Source organism: Falco rusticolus, chromosome 11 (assembly GCF_015220075.1).
Source record: "Falco rusticolus isolate bFalRus1 chromosome 11, bFalRus1.pri, whole genome shotgun sequence".
In the NCBI taxonomy this organism is placed as follows: Eukaryota; Metazoa; Chordata; class Aves; order Falconiformes; family Falconidae; genus Falco; species Falco rusticolus.
The window spans coordinates 19,460,662-19,479,243 of NC_051197.1; the positions used below are offsets into that span (position 1 = coordinate 19,460,662).

Below are 18,582 nucleotides of genomic sequence, written 5' to 3' on the forward strand. Positions count from 1 at the left end.
TGCTATGCCTCACGCTCTGGGAAGGAAGACCTTTTTCTGTAATACAGGAGTCAGATAACACCTAATTTGCCACGAGTTTCTCTCATACCAGAAGCAGCTGCTTCTACAAGAGGGCACATTACTTCCCGGCTTCTTCACAATGCCAACCAAACATTTCTAAGACTACAGAAAGGTGCTAGATAGCCACTTTAGAACACTCCTATAAGCACAGCCCATCATTTTGCTTTTTAGATGCACTCTGATTCCATACTGGGACAAGCCCAGGCAAGCTGCAGACCCCACCCTCTGACTCCACAATGTCCCTGGAACAGAAAACAAAATGTACGTCTCAAAGGAGGCACAGCATGCTATGAATACGTGAATGGATACTGGCCTAGATGGCAGGACACCAAGATCCAGAATGTGCTGCAGCACACATCAAAAGGTAAGTCAAGATACAGGCAACAGGACTATGGAAAATGTATTTATGGCTCTTCACATTCATGTATTTTTGAAACTTCATTTTTGTTACATTAAATGCTTGGAGGCTGAGAACATATCCTGGGAAAGCACCACTATGGGTTGGTGTGCTCTTTCATGTTTCATTTGACATCTACTTTGCCACTACCTGATGCGAGATCCTGGACGTGAGTGACTGTCAGTTTGACTCGGTGCACAGCCATGTGGTCTTCTGTTCATGGAACAGTGGTAGGAAGTATGTTCAGAACTGGTAAAAATTTTGCACTTGGGAAGAAAGTTTGCAGAAATTGGAAACATTTTTCCACTTGTGTGTTTTGATTTGCAAGGAAATCAAATAATAGTGATAAGCCCTAAGCAAATATTTGAGATCATCAGGATTTAGAGAAAAGGAAACAAATGCTTGAAATTTGGAAGGCTGCACCCAAGAGATGACATGTTCCAGGACAACTGCCATTGTAGCTTTTGGGCCTCAATTCATTCCACCAGCTGTCACTACTTGCTGAGTGATCTGCCAGGAAATCAGCTACCCTGGAATATCTCTACAATCAACAAAAAAATACAGACACCAATGCAAAGTAATTCAAATTGAAAGTTTGGACTGAATTATCTGCTGCATTCTTCTGTCCCTTTCTAATACCTAGGACCACAGAGTGACTTGCCTCCTATTAGGAGGCGCTCCTTCAGCTGTGGTTTCACTTCAGGCAGCGGCGCTGTTCCAGGCGTCAGGGCCCACTTCTGCTCTATCTTCCTTGGCCATTCATACTTGTACAAATGTTTGCGCAGCTGAACAGTGAACTGGCATGGGGACTTGATCTGAATGAACATGAAGGGAAAAAGAGTTGGTTTTCAGCCAGATAAATTTCCCAATAGGTTCACCATGCAGCTGCAGGACAGTTTTACTGACAACAACAGGAATGATACAGAGATGGGGAAAAGCAGCTAAAGGAAAGCTGATGAGGGCACAGACTGGCATTTCGGAACCCCAGCTTCAATTAAGGTCAAGAGTCAATGGCACAGCAGCCTTCCAGTTTTCTAATACTGGTGAAAAATATCAGAGCTCCATTATTCAAAGCACTGGTCCAAAATAAAATTAATTCTGCTGAAGTGGTTTAACAATTTTGAATGGTTATCATTCTACTGATTAGCTAACGCTGTTCACATCAAACCACTTATTCTAATCACTTCCTTACCATGGGCTGGCATAAAGACGGTGTAAAAGCATGAAGGTAGCAAACCTTGCTTTGTGTACTCTGCCTAATTCAAGAGGTATGTGATCACGTGCACATACATGATCCAGGTCAAATGTGTTTCTGGGCATTATGGCAATGCATGGATCCTGGTTATTAATTACTGTGGAAACACAGCCTGAGTAGCTAGAGTTCAACAAGATGAACCCAAATCTTAGTATACTGAGACATGTTCTATTCAAAGTAGTTTCAGAACCAGATAACATTTTAGAAAACGGAAAACATTTTGACAAATTTTTCCAAAACTTAACTTCGCTGTACAAAGAAATGCTTAGTCCTATAAAATTAACCTTGTGAAAGTGCTTACATATTAAAGTCACTTCGCACATCAAGCACTGACTGGAAACTGTTGAACCAGCAACAAATACAATGCTGCTGCTGTTTAAAGCTCGAAATAACAGCGAACAATAACATAGCCTTTGCTCCGTACTGGTAAGTATGTTAGTAGGACATTAGTATTTATTTAATAGAATGCAAGATTTTTTAAAAATGTTTCTTCTAACGTTTGACTTCAGTACAGTTTAGGGCTGGAAAACAAGCATTTCAGTGTGAACTGATTAGGCACTTCGCTTCTAGACACAGCACTCTGTCAAAGACAGACACAAAACAAAACCATCTCATAATAGGCTGGGTACTAGATAACAACCATTAGTCCCTACTGTGAAAACCAAACAGTCTGCACTCATGTATGACTGACTGAACGGAATTGTCTTGCAGCTTTCCCAGAACTCTTTAATACAGTAAATAGGCAAAGCTATCCAGGATGTAAATATCCTGGTGTAAACAGAACAACTCAGAGATCAATTTGGCTATATTTTTTCAATAGAGGGGGGAAAGGGATATACACTCCAGTTTGGAGACAAAAATGTTGGACTCAAATTCAAATTCACTGAAATCACCAGCAGTGCATCAAGATTAGATTTAGGCCAACATATCTGAAGCTGGACAATCACAAGTTGTAGCTGTATTAATAGAATTTGGAGTGTTCCAGTGAGTTGATTGAAATGTTACATAAATACCTATGTATCAATTCACCATGTGAATTTGAACTGTCCATTCCTTAGAAAAAATGTTACACCAAGAACTGTAATACGTTCCTCACTCCAGTACCAAAAAGGTTACAAAATGCAGTCCCAAGGCCAAATGAAAAAAGGTTCTAATTGAAATACATCTAGTTCCACTATAATAATCAACTTGAACAATACCCTAATCTGTTCACAGTAGCAGTTACAAAAGTGTCAGATTTATAATTTTAAGAAGTTAAACCAATGAACTGTAGAAGTTATGTAATTGTTAAAGCTATTTTGAACTCCTCAGGAGACACTGAGAAAATACACTGATCTACTTGTACACAACCAGTTCTAGGTTCTTCTGAAAAGTTAAAGTAGCTAACGTACTTTACATTACATTTTATTTCTACACAGGCTCCAAAATCTTCTTGACCAAGGCAGGGTAAAAGCAGGAATGTTAGCCAAGTAAACCACTGCTTCATGTTACATTTGTAAAGCCTTAGGCAGTGATCTTTAGAATTCTTGGGCAGGCTGCGTAATACCCATACCTTGTTATCTTGTTAACTATTCTCAAAATATCCCGTACAGTAAGTCATAGTTGAGTAACATCTCGCTATACCCTTCCACTCAAACTGAATGAATTACAGGGCTTGTTCCAACTCTTACAAACTTGAGTTGAATTTTGATACTGAACTGATAAAAGCATCATAAAAGCAACAAAAGATGTAGCGATAAAGTCTTAATTCATAGCAAAGTCCCAAATGGAAAAGGAGGGTCAGGACTGCCCGTGTAAACACTCTTCCTCTCTCCTCAGTAGGGATGAGGTAGCACGTACACAAGCTAGCTTGGTTTTGATACGATCTTTCCAAGTGAGGAAGACAATGGTGACACAGTCTTCCATCAATTACAGTCTGCTACCATTACTGTACCTTGTTAAGCTGAAGACTGAGAGCGCAATGGGAGGTGAAAGTGAAGCCTTTTCTAAATGACAACTTCTAAAACCAGTACAGCTCATATTATTTTAAAACCCTGCCAAAAGATTAATGTTTAGCTATTCTCACTGCCTTTGTAAAGCACCCCTGTGATCTGTATTCAGAGCAGTATCCTAGGCAGAATCAGGAAAGCTTGGGCTGCCTTAACTCATTCTCTCAGTCTTTAGGCGACAACATGGAAATCTTACCTCTCGTTTTTTCTACCTCCTGAAGCAGCAGGATATTGGAAATGATGCATGTTCGGTGGCCTTGATTTTCAATCCCCATTTTTTTAAGATCAACTTCTGTAAGATGGAGTAAGTCCTGTAGCAAATGCCAGAGTAAGGAACATACTATACCTATTAGTCCAGGAGAATTTGAATTTCTTTCAGAGAGGTTTACTGTGTCTGATAGTGTAAGCACCTAACAGCAAACTTAAGTATATTTATGTGTTATATGAAGCCACTTCGTTGTGACAACCTATGTCATTGAAGGGATGAAGAATTGTTCTTTTAAAACATTAATTCATTGCTTTTAAACAATCACATTGTTTTGCTGTGTAAATAAGACAATTGACACAGAATTTCTACTCTGAGCTACTGTTTCTGAAGTTGTCATTTTAAAATCTTTTTTGCAAACTAAAACCACTGCACAAGCATGACATTTTTTGGTTTAGGCTGTGCTGAAAGCCTCAGTTTTTTACGTGACTAGCTATACCTCTTTCAAAAGCTGTTAGGGAAATTTAGTCATGCCTGAAAATGTCATATGTTTCTCATATGTTTCTCAAATGAAACCTCATATGTATCTAAGGACGTGAAAGAAGCAAGTTGGATAATTAGTACTCTTACTATATCCCTTTCTAGGTTTACCCAAATGCAAAAATTGGTACTAACGATGAATTTACATTTCAGCAGAAAGGATTTTTCAGGTTTGGCAACAGTGAGTGAGACTCCCTTTGCTTCTCTCAAAAAACCCCAACACCCTCCCCAACCCCAAAATCATCCTCCAAGAAAAACTACACACAAAGAAGTATAAATGCAATATGCCTGCTCTTCAAACTTCAGCAAAAAGCTGGTAAGGAGGAGCACAAAAAGGGCTGGTGTTAACTCCAGTACTGAACAGTGTGTGCTCAGGGTAACACAGTGGGAGCTTTTATAGGCACCTTTTGGGGGTTTTTTAAGTAGCTTTGAAGAACTTGCTGCATTTTGCAGCAGACAACATTGACATGTGGAAATTTTTATTTATCAGGGAGAACAGTCTCCCACCCTTAAGTTTTCTTTCTTCATTTAGGATCAGAAGCATTTTCTGGTCTGGCTTAAGAACTGAATAGAGCAGTTGACTGAAACTCAAGAACTCTGTCTTCTACTGCCATGAATTTACTACTTAGCAAAGAACAATTTAATTCAAGAAACTGTGCATCACTGTCCTCCCTCATCAAAATGGATATAATCATACCTTCTACTGCAGAGATAAAAAACCCAGTGTAAATAGTTATTAGTAATTATTTTTAAAAGTAGAAGACATCAAAGGCAATTACTTAGACTTTCAAGAACTTAGAAGCTTGGTTCAACATGGTTCTTAAGTATATGCCTGGTATTAAGCAGGTCAGTAAGAATGCAATGTCAGGGTAAGCCAAGCATTTTCTCAAATTGAAGTTTTGTTTCAGGAAAATGTTCAGTTTGGCTGAGGAACTAAGAAATTATATAATGCTTGAAATCTACAGATATTGCAGAACTGAAACTCTGACTCATGGCCTTGAAATTAAAAAAAAAGTCCATTGTATCCACAATGATGCACTAAGCCTATTTAAACTATTAAAACTATTCAGTTTTGCACTCCAGCAAAATCTTTTTACAAGCAGCTTTCAGGCTCAGTAAGCTGCAAACTATCTTTGCTGTGGGGTTTTTTTTGTTTGTTTGTTGACTGTCAAAACAGTCGTCCTAGGGTTCTATAGTACTGTTTTCTGTGTTACAATGGCAGTATGAATCACATAACATCATCTTCCAACGTGGTTCTTACTGAGTCTGTTTGGGAAAGTAGAAAATACTGTCCTTTTCCTAGCCGTGAAAAATTCGAATTATATTTAAAATCCTTTAAATTTTATTTTGTTTGCATTATGAGATTGCTATGGGACTCATTAAGAATTCTGGCATACAAGCAGCACAGATGTGACACAGAAGCTGATTTCAAATAAACTTTTCTGCCAGTTCATGAAGCTTGAATTAGTGACAAAATAAAATTGTAGAAAAATTGTTTAAAAGTGAAACCAAGGATATTTTGACTTGGTGAGAATATTCAGTTGTATTATTTGCATTTATTTGATGAATTAGGAATACAGCAAGGCAGAACTAAAGCATGCCAATGCAATATTTGATTTATGATATAGTACATAAGAGTCAATAAATCTATACATGGATGGTGAGAACTGAAAACACAAAATTGACAATAAAGACAAAATTTTGACCAAGTAAAAACCTGTAGGAAAAGGGCTTCCTAAGAATTTCTGAATCAATTTCTAGGTATCTTCAAGATGACTGAGGTAAGGTCCTTCTGTAATGGGGTATTTGCTCATTAGAGAATATTCTTAAGCCACACACTACTCATTTACCCATAAACAACTTCCTATAACAGCACGTAAGTTGCTATTTTATCAAGTTCTGAATTTTAAGAATTAAATTTATGTGTTAACTTTTGCAGAACAAATATTATCTATGTGTTCTTGCTCTGATGAACATGCCCATTTGTTACACTGAGACAGCCAAGACTAACATAGGACAAGCAGCATTAAAACCAGTAAAACATTCATTTTATCTAGCTCACCAGTAAGTGACTATTTATCTGTGAGTTTCAGTACACAGTTACAAAAGACATTGGGTTTTATCTTCCCCTTTCCTAAGACAAAAGCTAACAATCAACCTTCAGGGGTTTTGTTCCACCATTGTACCATGGAACATACATCACTTACATTACGTCATCTTGCTTGACATAGTCTCAAGAATGTTATTGAAAAAGCCCATTCTTACCTCTATGCCGTCATATTGTTCAAAGAGCACGCAATATTCTGCAAGACCAAGCTGGGTCAGCCAGTTAAAAATGGGCAGACACTTCATTTCACCTCACAATGCCTTTGACTCTGAAAAAAAAAACCCCAAAACCAAATTAAAAATACTGTTGCTTAGGAATGTTAAATAACTGAACAATGCAGAAAGCACTTGATAGCATGGAGCCATCTGGTTCTACCATCACGGCCAAAGAAATTAATACTTTCTTGGCTGCTTGGTAATAGGTAGTTATCTATGCATTAAGATTATTACATTTAATTGTTTCATTGTAATCTTCATATAAACAGGGAACGTTGAAGACTATTGTTGAGCTCTCACAGCTGAATTAATCTTTTAGAAGATTAATCAACAGTCACTCAATATTGTAGTATCAATTAATAAAATACTCAGTCTTTGTATCCAAAGGGAATGTTCCTCAATACGCTCATTCAGTGACAATGCCATTCTTCTCACGAGTAACACATATGACAAAATGTAAAAAATGAAGAGGAACAGCAAAAGGAACAATGTTATCTGTAATAATACAAACAAAGTGAATGAAATTGCATATTCTGTGAGACAGTCAAAATTAAAAAGATTCTGTGGTGGGTGTTTGTCCAACATGAACATAGCTAAAGTCAACCTGTTATGGAATATTTCTACAACAAAAGCAGTTGAGAGATTGTTACAGTCTGGTCTCCGTCATGATGTCATCTGAATTTGAGTTAGCTGTAAATAAATAATTTTTGGTACTTTTTTCTCAGTTGCTAAAATGAAATAAAACCCAGATGTTGAGATGGACACAATAGACACAGGAAGACAAGACAGACACATAAAATATTCTCCCAACATCACTGCTCTATGTAAGCAGTTATGTAAGATCTACATAAACAAATACTTACGTTTCCAAAGAATTGCTGAGTTTCTGAAGAGATTTCTATTTGTAAGTTTGAGCATATCTTAAGTAAATTCAAGGATGCCCAATTCTAAATCTGTGAATTTGTGACCTAAGCATTTCCTAGCAGAGCACTGATGCCAGAAGCAGGAAATGCTCATGTTCAGACATGCAGTGTCTTTAATCATAGACTTTTGATACATCTTTTTATTTGAAGATTTTCTTCTCATCTATACTTCAGGAAAAGTACTTGCTCATTACCTCTGTATAAACCAACTGGAATTACAACTTTCCAGTCACAACCCCCTTGTTCCAACACAGGTCTACTCTGAACATGTGACAAGAACCGGCCCAAAGGCTGACATGTTATTGTCAGCAAAGAGCCAGTGTGGCTTTCTGACAGACAGAGAAAGCTGTTTAGCATTATAATTCTTGGAACACTAGAAAAGTGTTGAAGCTTTTGTTTGTTTTAATACAAATTGCAAAACAAAAACCACTGCTCTGCAGAAAGGTAGGCTGCAGTAGCAGTATTACCTGCGCTAAAGTACAATACATTCCTAGAAATATTTTAAAAGCACTTAAATTAGGACAAGTACTGTTAGTAAGACATACAATATTTTGGACCAAACGTTGTTTTGGAAGCCACTACAAATCTTGTCTCAATTGTCAATCTTGGAAAGAAGGTCACATTCCAGAGACACATACACCATTACACTGCAGAAGCTGTAATCTTGGAATTCGTCACTTCATGATCCATTAGAGAACAAACCAGCTTATCTGCAAATGGCATTGTGAAATCCCTCTATCATCCAACCAGAATACTCTGCTATATTACTTGCTTTATTGCAGGATTTTTATTATTGTGAGAACATTGCAGGCTATGGATGACAAGTAAACATCTAAAAAATGGTGGTATTACAGTAACCAAGAACATCTTGTAGAGTAACATTGATCAGAAAATCTCAACATTTCACAGACACACCACAAAAGAATTTATTTGAGGAACATTAAAGCCACAGGGAACATTTTTATGTGAAGCGACAAGCTCAGCCACTGAAATCTTCCATTTATTGCTTGCTTTAAATAGCTACTTTCAGATTGCAGGACGGTCAACAAAGGCAAAAGATTTTCAGAGGGATAAAAGGAAAACACAGCTAGGTGTTTTGGTTAGGACATTAGTAAACCCATGAACAAATAGTTTTTCTTCTGGTTCATACACTTCTAGTTCAGTCACAGCCTTTAATTTTGTTATCATAAAGGAACTTGCTCCTAAACGGTTTAACAACTTCACTAGCAATATATTTTTAAGACTACAAATGTTATATTTAATTTTGAATACTTAGCTTCCATGCGTTTACATGACAATTTAAAAACATCTACAAGAATTGTTCGAGAGTCACCACACTTACCATTCCAGAACAAAGAGAAATTCTGCACTAAGCATGAAAGGAATCCCAGAATAGCAACATTCTCTTTAAACAATATAGTGATAAACAACAGCTATCTAATCTTACTTGGCCAGCTGCATTTGCTGTTATTAATTTATATAAAATCAAAACAAACAACGCCCCCCCACCAATAACCCTCCCGCCTCCAAATCCCCATACAAAAGGAAATTCAAGTGCAAGCAGAAAATATCAACCTGGCATGACAAGACATTAAGAGATCCAAGATGCATTTTTTTCAATGCACCTACACCTCTGAATGGGATTATTTTATTTTTTGACACCTGTGCAGATTCTTCCCCTACTGTTTTAACGAAAAATTTGTTCCTACAGCTGAAAGGCATGGGGGGGTGGGGGGGGACGGGGACCCATAAATCTCCTTTCTGATCCTTCTGCTAATGGCAGGTTTGGTGAAGAAAGGTGACAGAAACATTAACATCTCTTATTTAACCAATATTACACTGTTAATTGGATGCAGGGTACAACCTAGTGGTCAGGACACAAGATATATTCAGAGCCTGATCTGAATGGTAAGTGCAAAGTAAAAATGGTAAGAGTAAAATGGAATTACATAATAAATTGTAAATGACCCTAAATATATGATTATGAGAACTGGTTTAGGCAGAGGGAGTTTCCTATTATTCTTCTACTCTTAACACTATTTATTTTTATTACTAAAAATAGGATTAACTCTTGCTTAGGGCAGGTAATGCCATCATTTTTTAACATCCCATATGTGATTATAAACACACTGGCAAGGTGTGTGGCAGATGTTGGACACATATTTTTTCCCCACTGAGAAATGAATACCCTTCCTTTCCAGAGGAAGGAAGAAAACAAAAATCTAAGTTGACTGCGTATATTGGAGGGCAATACCAGATCTATGTTCTATTTACCCATTCTAAACACCGTCACTTCCCATATATCTCAGGTTTCCTGCAATAAAGAGGTCATCATAAGTTTAGTCAGGTCACCAGATTTTTATGGGATAAAGCCATGGTTGCTCCATGACTTGCTTTCATTTGTTCAGTGAGACTTTTGCTTCTGTTATTACTTAAGGAGCTCAGGAGTGACGTTACAGTATTCTGAAATCCTTATGTGGAAGGTCTTGCAGTATTACCCACATAATTTATACAATTTCAGGGTTTTTTACATCAAAATAAACAATTTAGATCCAACCTAGGTTCGTACAATTTTGTTTCTGAACACCAGCTGTTCAGAGGTTTTTATGAGATACGTTGCTGCCAGAAAGTTATCAAATGGGTAATAACAGGAGGTTCCTATGGTGGCACTCTGACCTACTGAACTGAACTTTGCTTTTACTCTCAGAGTGCTTTTCTGTATTACCTTCGTAACACGCTCGCAGTTGCAGTCATACCTATCAGGGCATATGTGAAGCAGAAGAACACAGAAAGGTGTTCTATATGTAACTTGTAAATCCAACTGTTCATACTGCAAGACTTTACTATGCTGATAATTCATTGCTTTCTTTTTTCCTCTACCACAATATCCCAGAACTATCAAAAGATGCTGCTGGTGATGTTGGTTTGTTATACTCCAGACACAAGGTAAATGATATCTCATACCAGATTCTTAATTCAGCTATGGTTTCATCAAATTAGCTTCACTGTAATTTCTGAAAAGTGGGTATGTGCATATTTACAGAGATGCCAAGGCCAAGTAACTCCAAGTCACTGTGTGGATATAGTTCAGTATTCCAGGGACAACAATTCATGCTCCTTTTTCAGCCTCCCTTGGGAATTCAGGCCCTAATATGACAAGGAGCAAGCCTTGTTATCATGGTGTAATCCTGTCCCCAACAAAGTTACTCAGGTGAGCCAGCAATTTCATCTCATCTGGAAAGCAATTTCTCTTGCTGTGCCTTTTCTACTTCAGCAAAATTGACTTATATTGTACTTCCAATTTAAGACTAGCCTCCTGCTGTGACACAATCATTTATCAGGAAAAATTGATTTATTGGACACTTTCATGAGTTAAGAGTTTTCTTCATCACTTGAACTTTGCATGCCTTCTTAACTAACTCCCTTGAATCAAGGGTCCACCAGGTTTTTTTGTTTTCAGATGTACTTTCATTTTCAGATGCACTTTTATTTTCCTTTGACATCAGTGAAATCAACAAACCCTCTAAATTGCAGCCTCAATAAAGCTGACCTTCCAATACAACATTCTGTACACCTCAGGTCCTGTACTGTGGCGCTAAGTAATAACACTGAGCAAAGGTATGCTCTCTTTGCTGATCACATCTTAACTATTTATGCTTAACTAAGCAATTTAGACAGGTATTTCTTGAATACTCTATTGTAATGCATGGTTGAATGGCAGAATGCTTCTGCCACGGGAGTGCCAGGTTTTGAATGCAGAAATGAAAAAAATAGAAAAGCTGGAAGTGGTCATCATCTTGCGATGCCACCTCTCAGAGATTTTGCCATCTTAATACAAAAGAACTATCTTTTCTTTTGCAGCTCGAGTCATATTTCTGTTTCTCCTCTCCCTTCTTTAAACAATTTGCCAAGTGTAAATCATGTTGTCAGTAGTACAGATTAAGACAATAAATCTGTGTATTTTGGAAAAATCTCAGAAGCTGACTGTTCTGTAAAAGGAATACTAGATGCAGAGCGAGAGAGTCAGAAGATACCGGTCAATCACCCAAAGCTTGTTTCATCTTGATGGCAGTGGTAACATCTTACTCAGAAAAGTAACCTTCTTCCCCAGGATTTGTTAATACATAATGCTAAACTGCCATAATTTCCATAAATTTTGCTCTAGCATACTGCCTTAAATGAAAGCCAGAATTTTTCTAGTTAAGACTTAAGCGTGGTTCTCCTAATCTAATAAGGCCATAACAGGCTGGTAATGCACTGATCAAAACCAGCGTATTAAAAAGCCATCTGCATCTTTCCTGCTAGGAAAAAGGGAATGGCATCTGCAAGACCAGGGCAAGAGACAGAAGCAGCAGAAATACCTGAAAAGCAATCCATCAGCAGAATCAAAGTGTCAGGACACAAAGCAAACAAATACTGGCACCATGCACTAGACAGTCCACAGAAAGCACTTCTTGAGCCAAGGACTGCGGCTGAAAGGAGTGGGAAACTATGACTGAAAATCGTGTTTCACCAGAAACAGAGCTTGGTACCTTGCATATAAACTGGATGACATCAAAGATAAGCTACCACCGCTGTTTTTTTTCTTCAAATAGGAACAATATGCAAAACCTTCAAGTTTTGGTTAATTCTGCATGAAAAGGAATAACAGGCAACAAATACTCATCATGCATTAATTACTACAGTCAGATTCCATCTCTAGACTTCCATTAAAAAACATCTTATGTAAGAAAATGTCACAGATGGGTATGTGACCTATGTACAAACCACATACAGAGGGCATCAAGGGTGAAGAGGGAAAAAGAAAACCTAAGAACATAATGTAAAAAAAAAAAAGGCTAATGTTCTTACAGTGATGATGATTTCACAAAATAGAACATACAAAAGTAATACCTCTGATAAATCCTTGTTATAACATGTAGAAAAAACACAAGAAGAGGTAAATAATGGGAAAAAATGTGGATGATCCAATTATTTTACTTAAGATAACATAAAGATGTGCAATTTCAGTTCAGAAAATCTGTGGCCTAGTAAGGTGAAATACATACTTAGTTCTCTTGGAAACTAATTACATCCATACAACTATGAATCATCTGTTGACATACAACTATTCTCAGTACCACGTAAGCATGCTGAGTTAAAATAGTAATAAAAGAGACAAGGTGCTATCACAGTACTGGAAAAGGAGAAAATGTAAGATCAAGCTATTTCCATAAGGCAGCATGTGAAGGAAGTGGAACAGGCAACTGAGCAGATCTCAGAAAAAATCTGGAAGTATATGTATATGGGCAGGGGGAAAGCATGAGCAGGTACTCGGTAAGTCTACCACAAAAAGAACATAAGAGCAGGTACTCGGTAAGTTGACCACAAAAAGGACATAAAAAATCTACTTCATTGACTCCCTTTCAGTGTTGTTCATACTACAGAAAGGAAAAAAATGCAGTCTTACAATTATCTAAAAAATGAAGGCTGTCGAAAGAGCATAGGCAATAGTAATTAGCAATTTATAAAATATCTGTCAAACCACATACCTAATGTACTTCTTTCATTTTCATAACCTCATACTGTGCTGGGAGAAAGAAGAAAGAAAACTACAAGGACAAATTAACTGAACATGATGAACCTTCAGTGCACATGTTATGTGCTAGAGCTAGCAAGGCGTTAGCTACAGTCAGCTTTATTACAAATTCTAACTTTTTCGTAAATAGTATCATACAGCTGAATTTTCATCATTACATTTTTACTTTTTCCAGTGTATTATTTTGATTGGTCGTGATTTTTGCTGAAACACAGAGGAAAGTATGCAGAATTTCTCTTGTAGAGATCCAATTTAAAACAGATTCAAAGACTGACATTCCTATGTGATGAGTCACATCAGCTATTTAAAATAAATGTATTTGTACGTATAGAGTATGCAAACAAATACTGGGGTTTTAAGTAATTTGGGGTAAGCTAGTAGAGTAGAAGCAACTGGCATCCTAAATATTATCAGCCTAAGCAAATAAATTAGACCACTCCAAAGGACTACGCATTTGCAGTGCATACCATGCTGCTGGCAGTACACAGTAATGGCTGACATAAATGGTGTTAAATTCGTTAGGTTGCATATCACGTTCTCAAAAAATTTAGAAATGTATTTGCATTTTCAATTTTGCCTTCTGTGCTGAAGAAGCAAATAACAGATTTTCTTACTTCAGCAGATAATAAAAAAGCTTGAATAACAACATTTGTTTTGGACCAAATGAAAAAAAAAAAAGGTCCAAGGTCTTTGGCTAACTGATACACATTTTTTTGTGTGTGTTTAATCTTATTTTTCCTTCTTTTTTCTACCCAAACCTCATTAAAGTTAATTCAACTGAAACTCTGCTAACATAAACTGATATTTACCTGTATTGTCCACACAAAATGCTAAACTTGTCCACAATTGTGGAAATACCTTGTCTTTACCAGATATGCCCTTAATATATTGTAAAAGAACAATTTTCTTATAGTTTTATCAAGCATTTAGCTACTGTGCTTTCCAGAGATGAGAATAAAAATTAATAGAGAAGAAATGTATTTGTATTCCAACAGATTGTCTAAACACCGCTTTGCTTTTCTCTGCCGAATTCATTTGACTCCAACCATCAGTCTTCAGTTGCTTCCAGCTATGGTTACATGTCTGGTGGCACCACTTGTAAAGCCAGTTTATGTAGCTACCATTTATTACTAACCTCCAACTCCGCTTGGCTCTGCCTTGCACTGATTTCTTTGCTGTGCCAGCACTAGCACTTCCTTGGCTGTGCAGTGAAGGGGCTCAGAGACTTGATCTGGCAGAGAAAATGACGCAGAGGAACGGGTTGCTATTCCAAGTCAAATCAGGTCTCTTATTTCCTTCACTGAACAGCCACAGAAAAACTTGGGCTGGCACAAATCAAGCAATGATGACGAAGCGGTCAAGCAGCAAAAGTGTGAATTTGAGACATTCAATCTCCTCTCAAATTTTGCTGCAGGTTACAGACTCCTCTGCCATCCAGATCGCAGTCTGTATGTAAACATGCACCCTTTTAATCCATCTTGAACTTCAAGATACAGCAAACGAGGTACAGACTCTCTTATTTCTGCCAACTGTGTTGTGGAAACAACTATGGCAAAGGGATGGGAAAGACAGCTGGGGAGTGGCAGCACTCTAAGTCACTGCAGCTGTTTGATTCAGTGCAAAAATCAAGGCCCTCTGACAAGAGAAATAGTAAAGCTGCATGTAAAAACTTCAGTTCTGGTTTGCGATACTCAAGAAGTATAAATATCCATTTTCTTTTGCTCTAGAACAATCTGAAAGTCTTTTAAACATACCAAGTTGATACAAGTCTTAATCAGTCCCCTTCTCCTAATGAAAAGACTGGCTTGATTAAGGTCTCTGTCTCTTTACCCCACAGGAGTCTTATGCAAAAGTGTATTGCTGAAAAACTACCAAAACATATATATTTCATTAAATAATTAAATATGATGCCAGTAGAGAGATGAGTACTGGAAAACAGTATGAGAAACAAAGCAAAACAGTGTATCACCACATGTGACGCTGGAGTAGCAACTCCTGCGACACTCTAGTAGCAAACAGATCAAAGGAAGCATACACTTTCATTTGTACTTTAAATTTAATGTAATACAGTTACTGCTTGAATTTATGTCCCATTAGAACTTCTAAACCACCATCTTTTTAAGTCATAATATTTGCAACGTGTTAAATAAAAACCAACTAAACAAAAATATCCTAAGAATGTGCACATACGAGATTTAACTTTTTCCCCTCTTGCCTCCTTCTAGACATCCTGGCATTTCATTTCAAGCTTTTCCCTTAACTGTGACTATTAAAAAAGAATATAAACCTCTGAAATTCTCAAGTTAATACAATATTCTGTGGAAAATGTGAAACTGAAAATAAATTGTAATCTCCAGAAAAGGTAATCAATTTTGCCCTAATGACAAACATGTTTGCTTGTAAGATATCACAAGCTGCGAGCTTCCTTTCGTATGTGTATTAATACCGATTAGCAGCAAGTACAACGAGCTAGTCAGATATTGCTGGACTTTATAGATACTTCACATTGTAACTACAAGTAATTGCATTTTCCATCAAGTGAGTTAAAGAATTAAAGCACAAGTCTGACACCCTTACAGCGTAAGAGCATGATGACATCTCCTCCTAGTGGAAGCCTATCTGACCGCAAAATTCAGACAAATACAGATTTCCTAGGTATAACACCAGACTTTTGCTGGTACTGGCTACCTCTGCATTTTTTCTACCCTCTTTACCGATCCTAGACTCATCCAGCTTTTCAGTACTACAGAAGAACATCCACGGGCTTTTAAGGAAGATTAAAATCACTTCACTTGAAAGTTTGCTGGCTGTAACAGCATATCATGGTTTATTTACACACATAAATGAGAACCAGGTTGCAAATGAATGTAAAGTAATCTTTTACTGTAGGACTATGTCTCACCCCTACCTCTTAAAACTTTGGGTGAGACTGATGAGATGTAAAGTAACTTACATGCATTGTGAACAATGAAGCTTTGCTGATATACTGGTGCCGGGAGTGCAGCCCTCTGTGGCTCCTTTTTGTTTCCTCTTTCACTCATACTTTGTATCAGCAGTGCCAGGAATGATTTCCATGTGAATGAGTCCCCTACATTTATCTGAATAGACTACTGTGCTCAACCAATTCCATCTCCAAGGGCTCAAACTGTCACAGACATTACACATGCTGTTCAGTCTGAACCCAGAGGAGTGTTTTTTACAATAATAGCTCAGAGCAGACAGAGCTAGTAGGAAGATGCAGTATCACACAATATACTGAGCAGATGATCAATACTGTCATTCATTTATTTTAATCCCTGATTTGCTTCATGGTTCCTTGATCAAGTCATTGTTTTAAGCTATCATAATCAAAATATTTTTTGGTAGAATTTTGACAATTTTTTGTGAAGGACTTAAGGATACTGAATTCTTTGAAAAGAAACCATTAGCATAAATATTGCTGGCAGGCTAGGCACCGAAGTGTCACTTCTAACCTGGATTTTTAGGTCAGTCCAACATTTAGCAAATCTATTACACACTATTAAGAAACACACACACAACATTACTCAACTTGTATGTGCTGTTCTGGCCAACGTTTATGTAAAGATAAAGAGTCTACAAAACACCAATCAGTTCTTAAATACATACCGACTCAGCAACCACACAGCAGATTATCATTCACTGCTAATTAAAGCGTGTGCCTTAACATCTACTCACAACTATTGGGCCACAATAATTCAGTTATATGGAATATATCTATTTGGATTTCTCCTTGTTACACAGTTCTGTTTTCCAGACATTTCACACGTTACTTTATCCTTATGTCAGACTTCAGGTATTATCAACTGGTAGGCAGCCAATAACTATCATCAGTAGCTTACAAGAAACAACTAGGACAGTGGTTCATCATTCTTTATGTACGGCTTATGGAAGGCACAGACCATCCACCCTTCATTTACCTTCCTTACATAAGTGCAATTTTCTCCACTTTGTAACATCAACATATTTGTAATTATTAAGCAAAAGCTCTAAAACAGAGTAAGCAATTTTTCACACAATCTTATTCAGTGGGGATCATGCTGTCACAGATGTTCTGGGTAGCAAAAGCACAAATGAGCTTAAAGGACAGTACATGCAGAGAAAAAAAAAACCCCAACAAATCAAAACCTATTTAAAGCAAAGACACAGAGACAACAGAGACCTCTGAAAATCCTTACACAATGAACTACCAAACCAGCTGTGGTGATATCCTGGGGTAATAAGTATTTCTGTATACTCATGTTCTTACAACACTTTTATAAGCACAAGCTCGTCCTACGAAGAGACTGATACACTTTGTCTTGTTCCACACAGATGCTCCTGCATTTCACTTGGTGTGGATCTGGCACAAATCTACTCCACTGGTACAAATTAGTTCACAGAATTTTGAAAGTGTCACTTCACTCTCACAGACCTTAACAGTACTTGATCTAGCACATAGGCAATTCCCTAAGTCTATGCCTAGACTAGTTATTGTCCATCTTCCCACAAAAGGCCTAAAGTTAACATGAATGCTGTACTGTCTATGCTTATTGATTGCCAGAAATGGTAAATGTTCATGCTCAATGCAAGACAGATTTGCCCTGGCAGGTGATCCGATGGCAGTGAGGTGATGAAGGTATTAATGAACCTAGCATTTCAACAGAAAAGTCTAATACAAATCTCTAAATTTATTCAGTACATGCAACTTAGCAGGTATTTTGAAGAGCAGGGCTAATTTTAACAGTGCGTATGTGACAGACTCTAGTTAAATAATTAAATAGAACTAAGATCATCAAGCACTTCAACTAAAGTGTTGACCACTACAGTCTAGCAAGTCTTTCCTCTTTCTGTATGTGTATGTGGTCTTTTGTAGCTAGATGGGAATTCATTCTACCTGCACCTCAAGCTGATCACAGCAGCCTAAGTGCTAGTGCAGTGCTGAACTTGAGCCAGTATGTGAAAAGGCTCCGCAGCTGCCTCACAGCTTGAACAGCCAGAGCCTATACGGCACCCAACAGAAACAGACTGTAAATGCATATGCCATATAATCAGAAATCTGGTTAAAGCTAGCATGCTAAGCTCTCTGTGGGGAAAGGGGATCAAGAGAAAATGAAATTACAGCTGTGATACCAAGGAAAAATTTCACTGTAGACTAATCCAATTTAAAATATCCTGGTCCTGCTTCTTTCAATTCCTCAGCCACCAACCCAGAAGTTACCTCCACTGCACCAAGTCTACCATTTGCGTTGTCAAGTGCTAAACTGGATATGTGAAATAGTTCTCTTTTACAAAACAAACAAAAGAAAACAACTGC

General features: G+C 37.4%; 1 protein-coding gene across 4 annotated transcripts in view; it reads right to left on the bottom strand.

Moving 5' to 3' along the window:
• The window catches only part of BCAR3 (BCAR3 adaptor protein, NSP family member), a 115,444-nt gene that overhangs the window by 68,494 nt on the left and 28,368 nt on the right, over positions 1–18,582 (bottom strand). For 2 of the 4 annotated variants that reach the window (XM_037403848.1, XM_037403847.1), the window contains exons 2-3: positions 6,711–6,820; positions 3,897–4,011 (exon numbers count right to left, since the gene is read on the bottom strand). In XM_037403848.1, coding sequence (XP_037259745.1) covers positions 3,897–4,011; positions 6,711–6,797 — 202 coding nt within the window. In that variant the 5' untranslated portion in view covers positions 6,798–6,820. Of the gene's footprint in view, positions 1–3,896; positions 4,012–6,710; positions 6,821–18,582 lie in introns of those variants that run through there. The other 2 variants (XM_037403849.1, XM_037403850.1) reach the window with 2 other exon arrangements.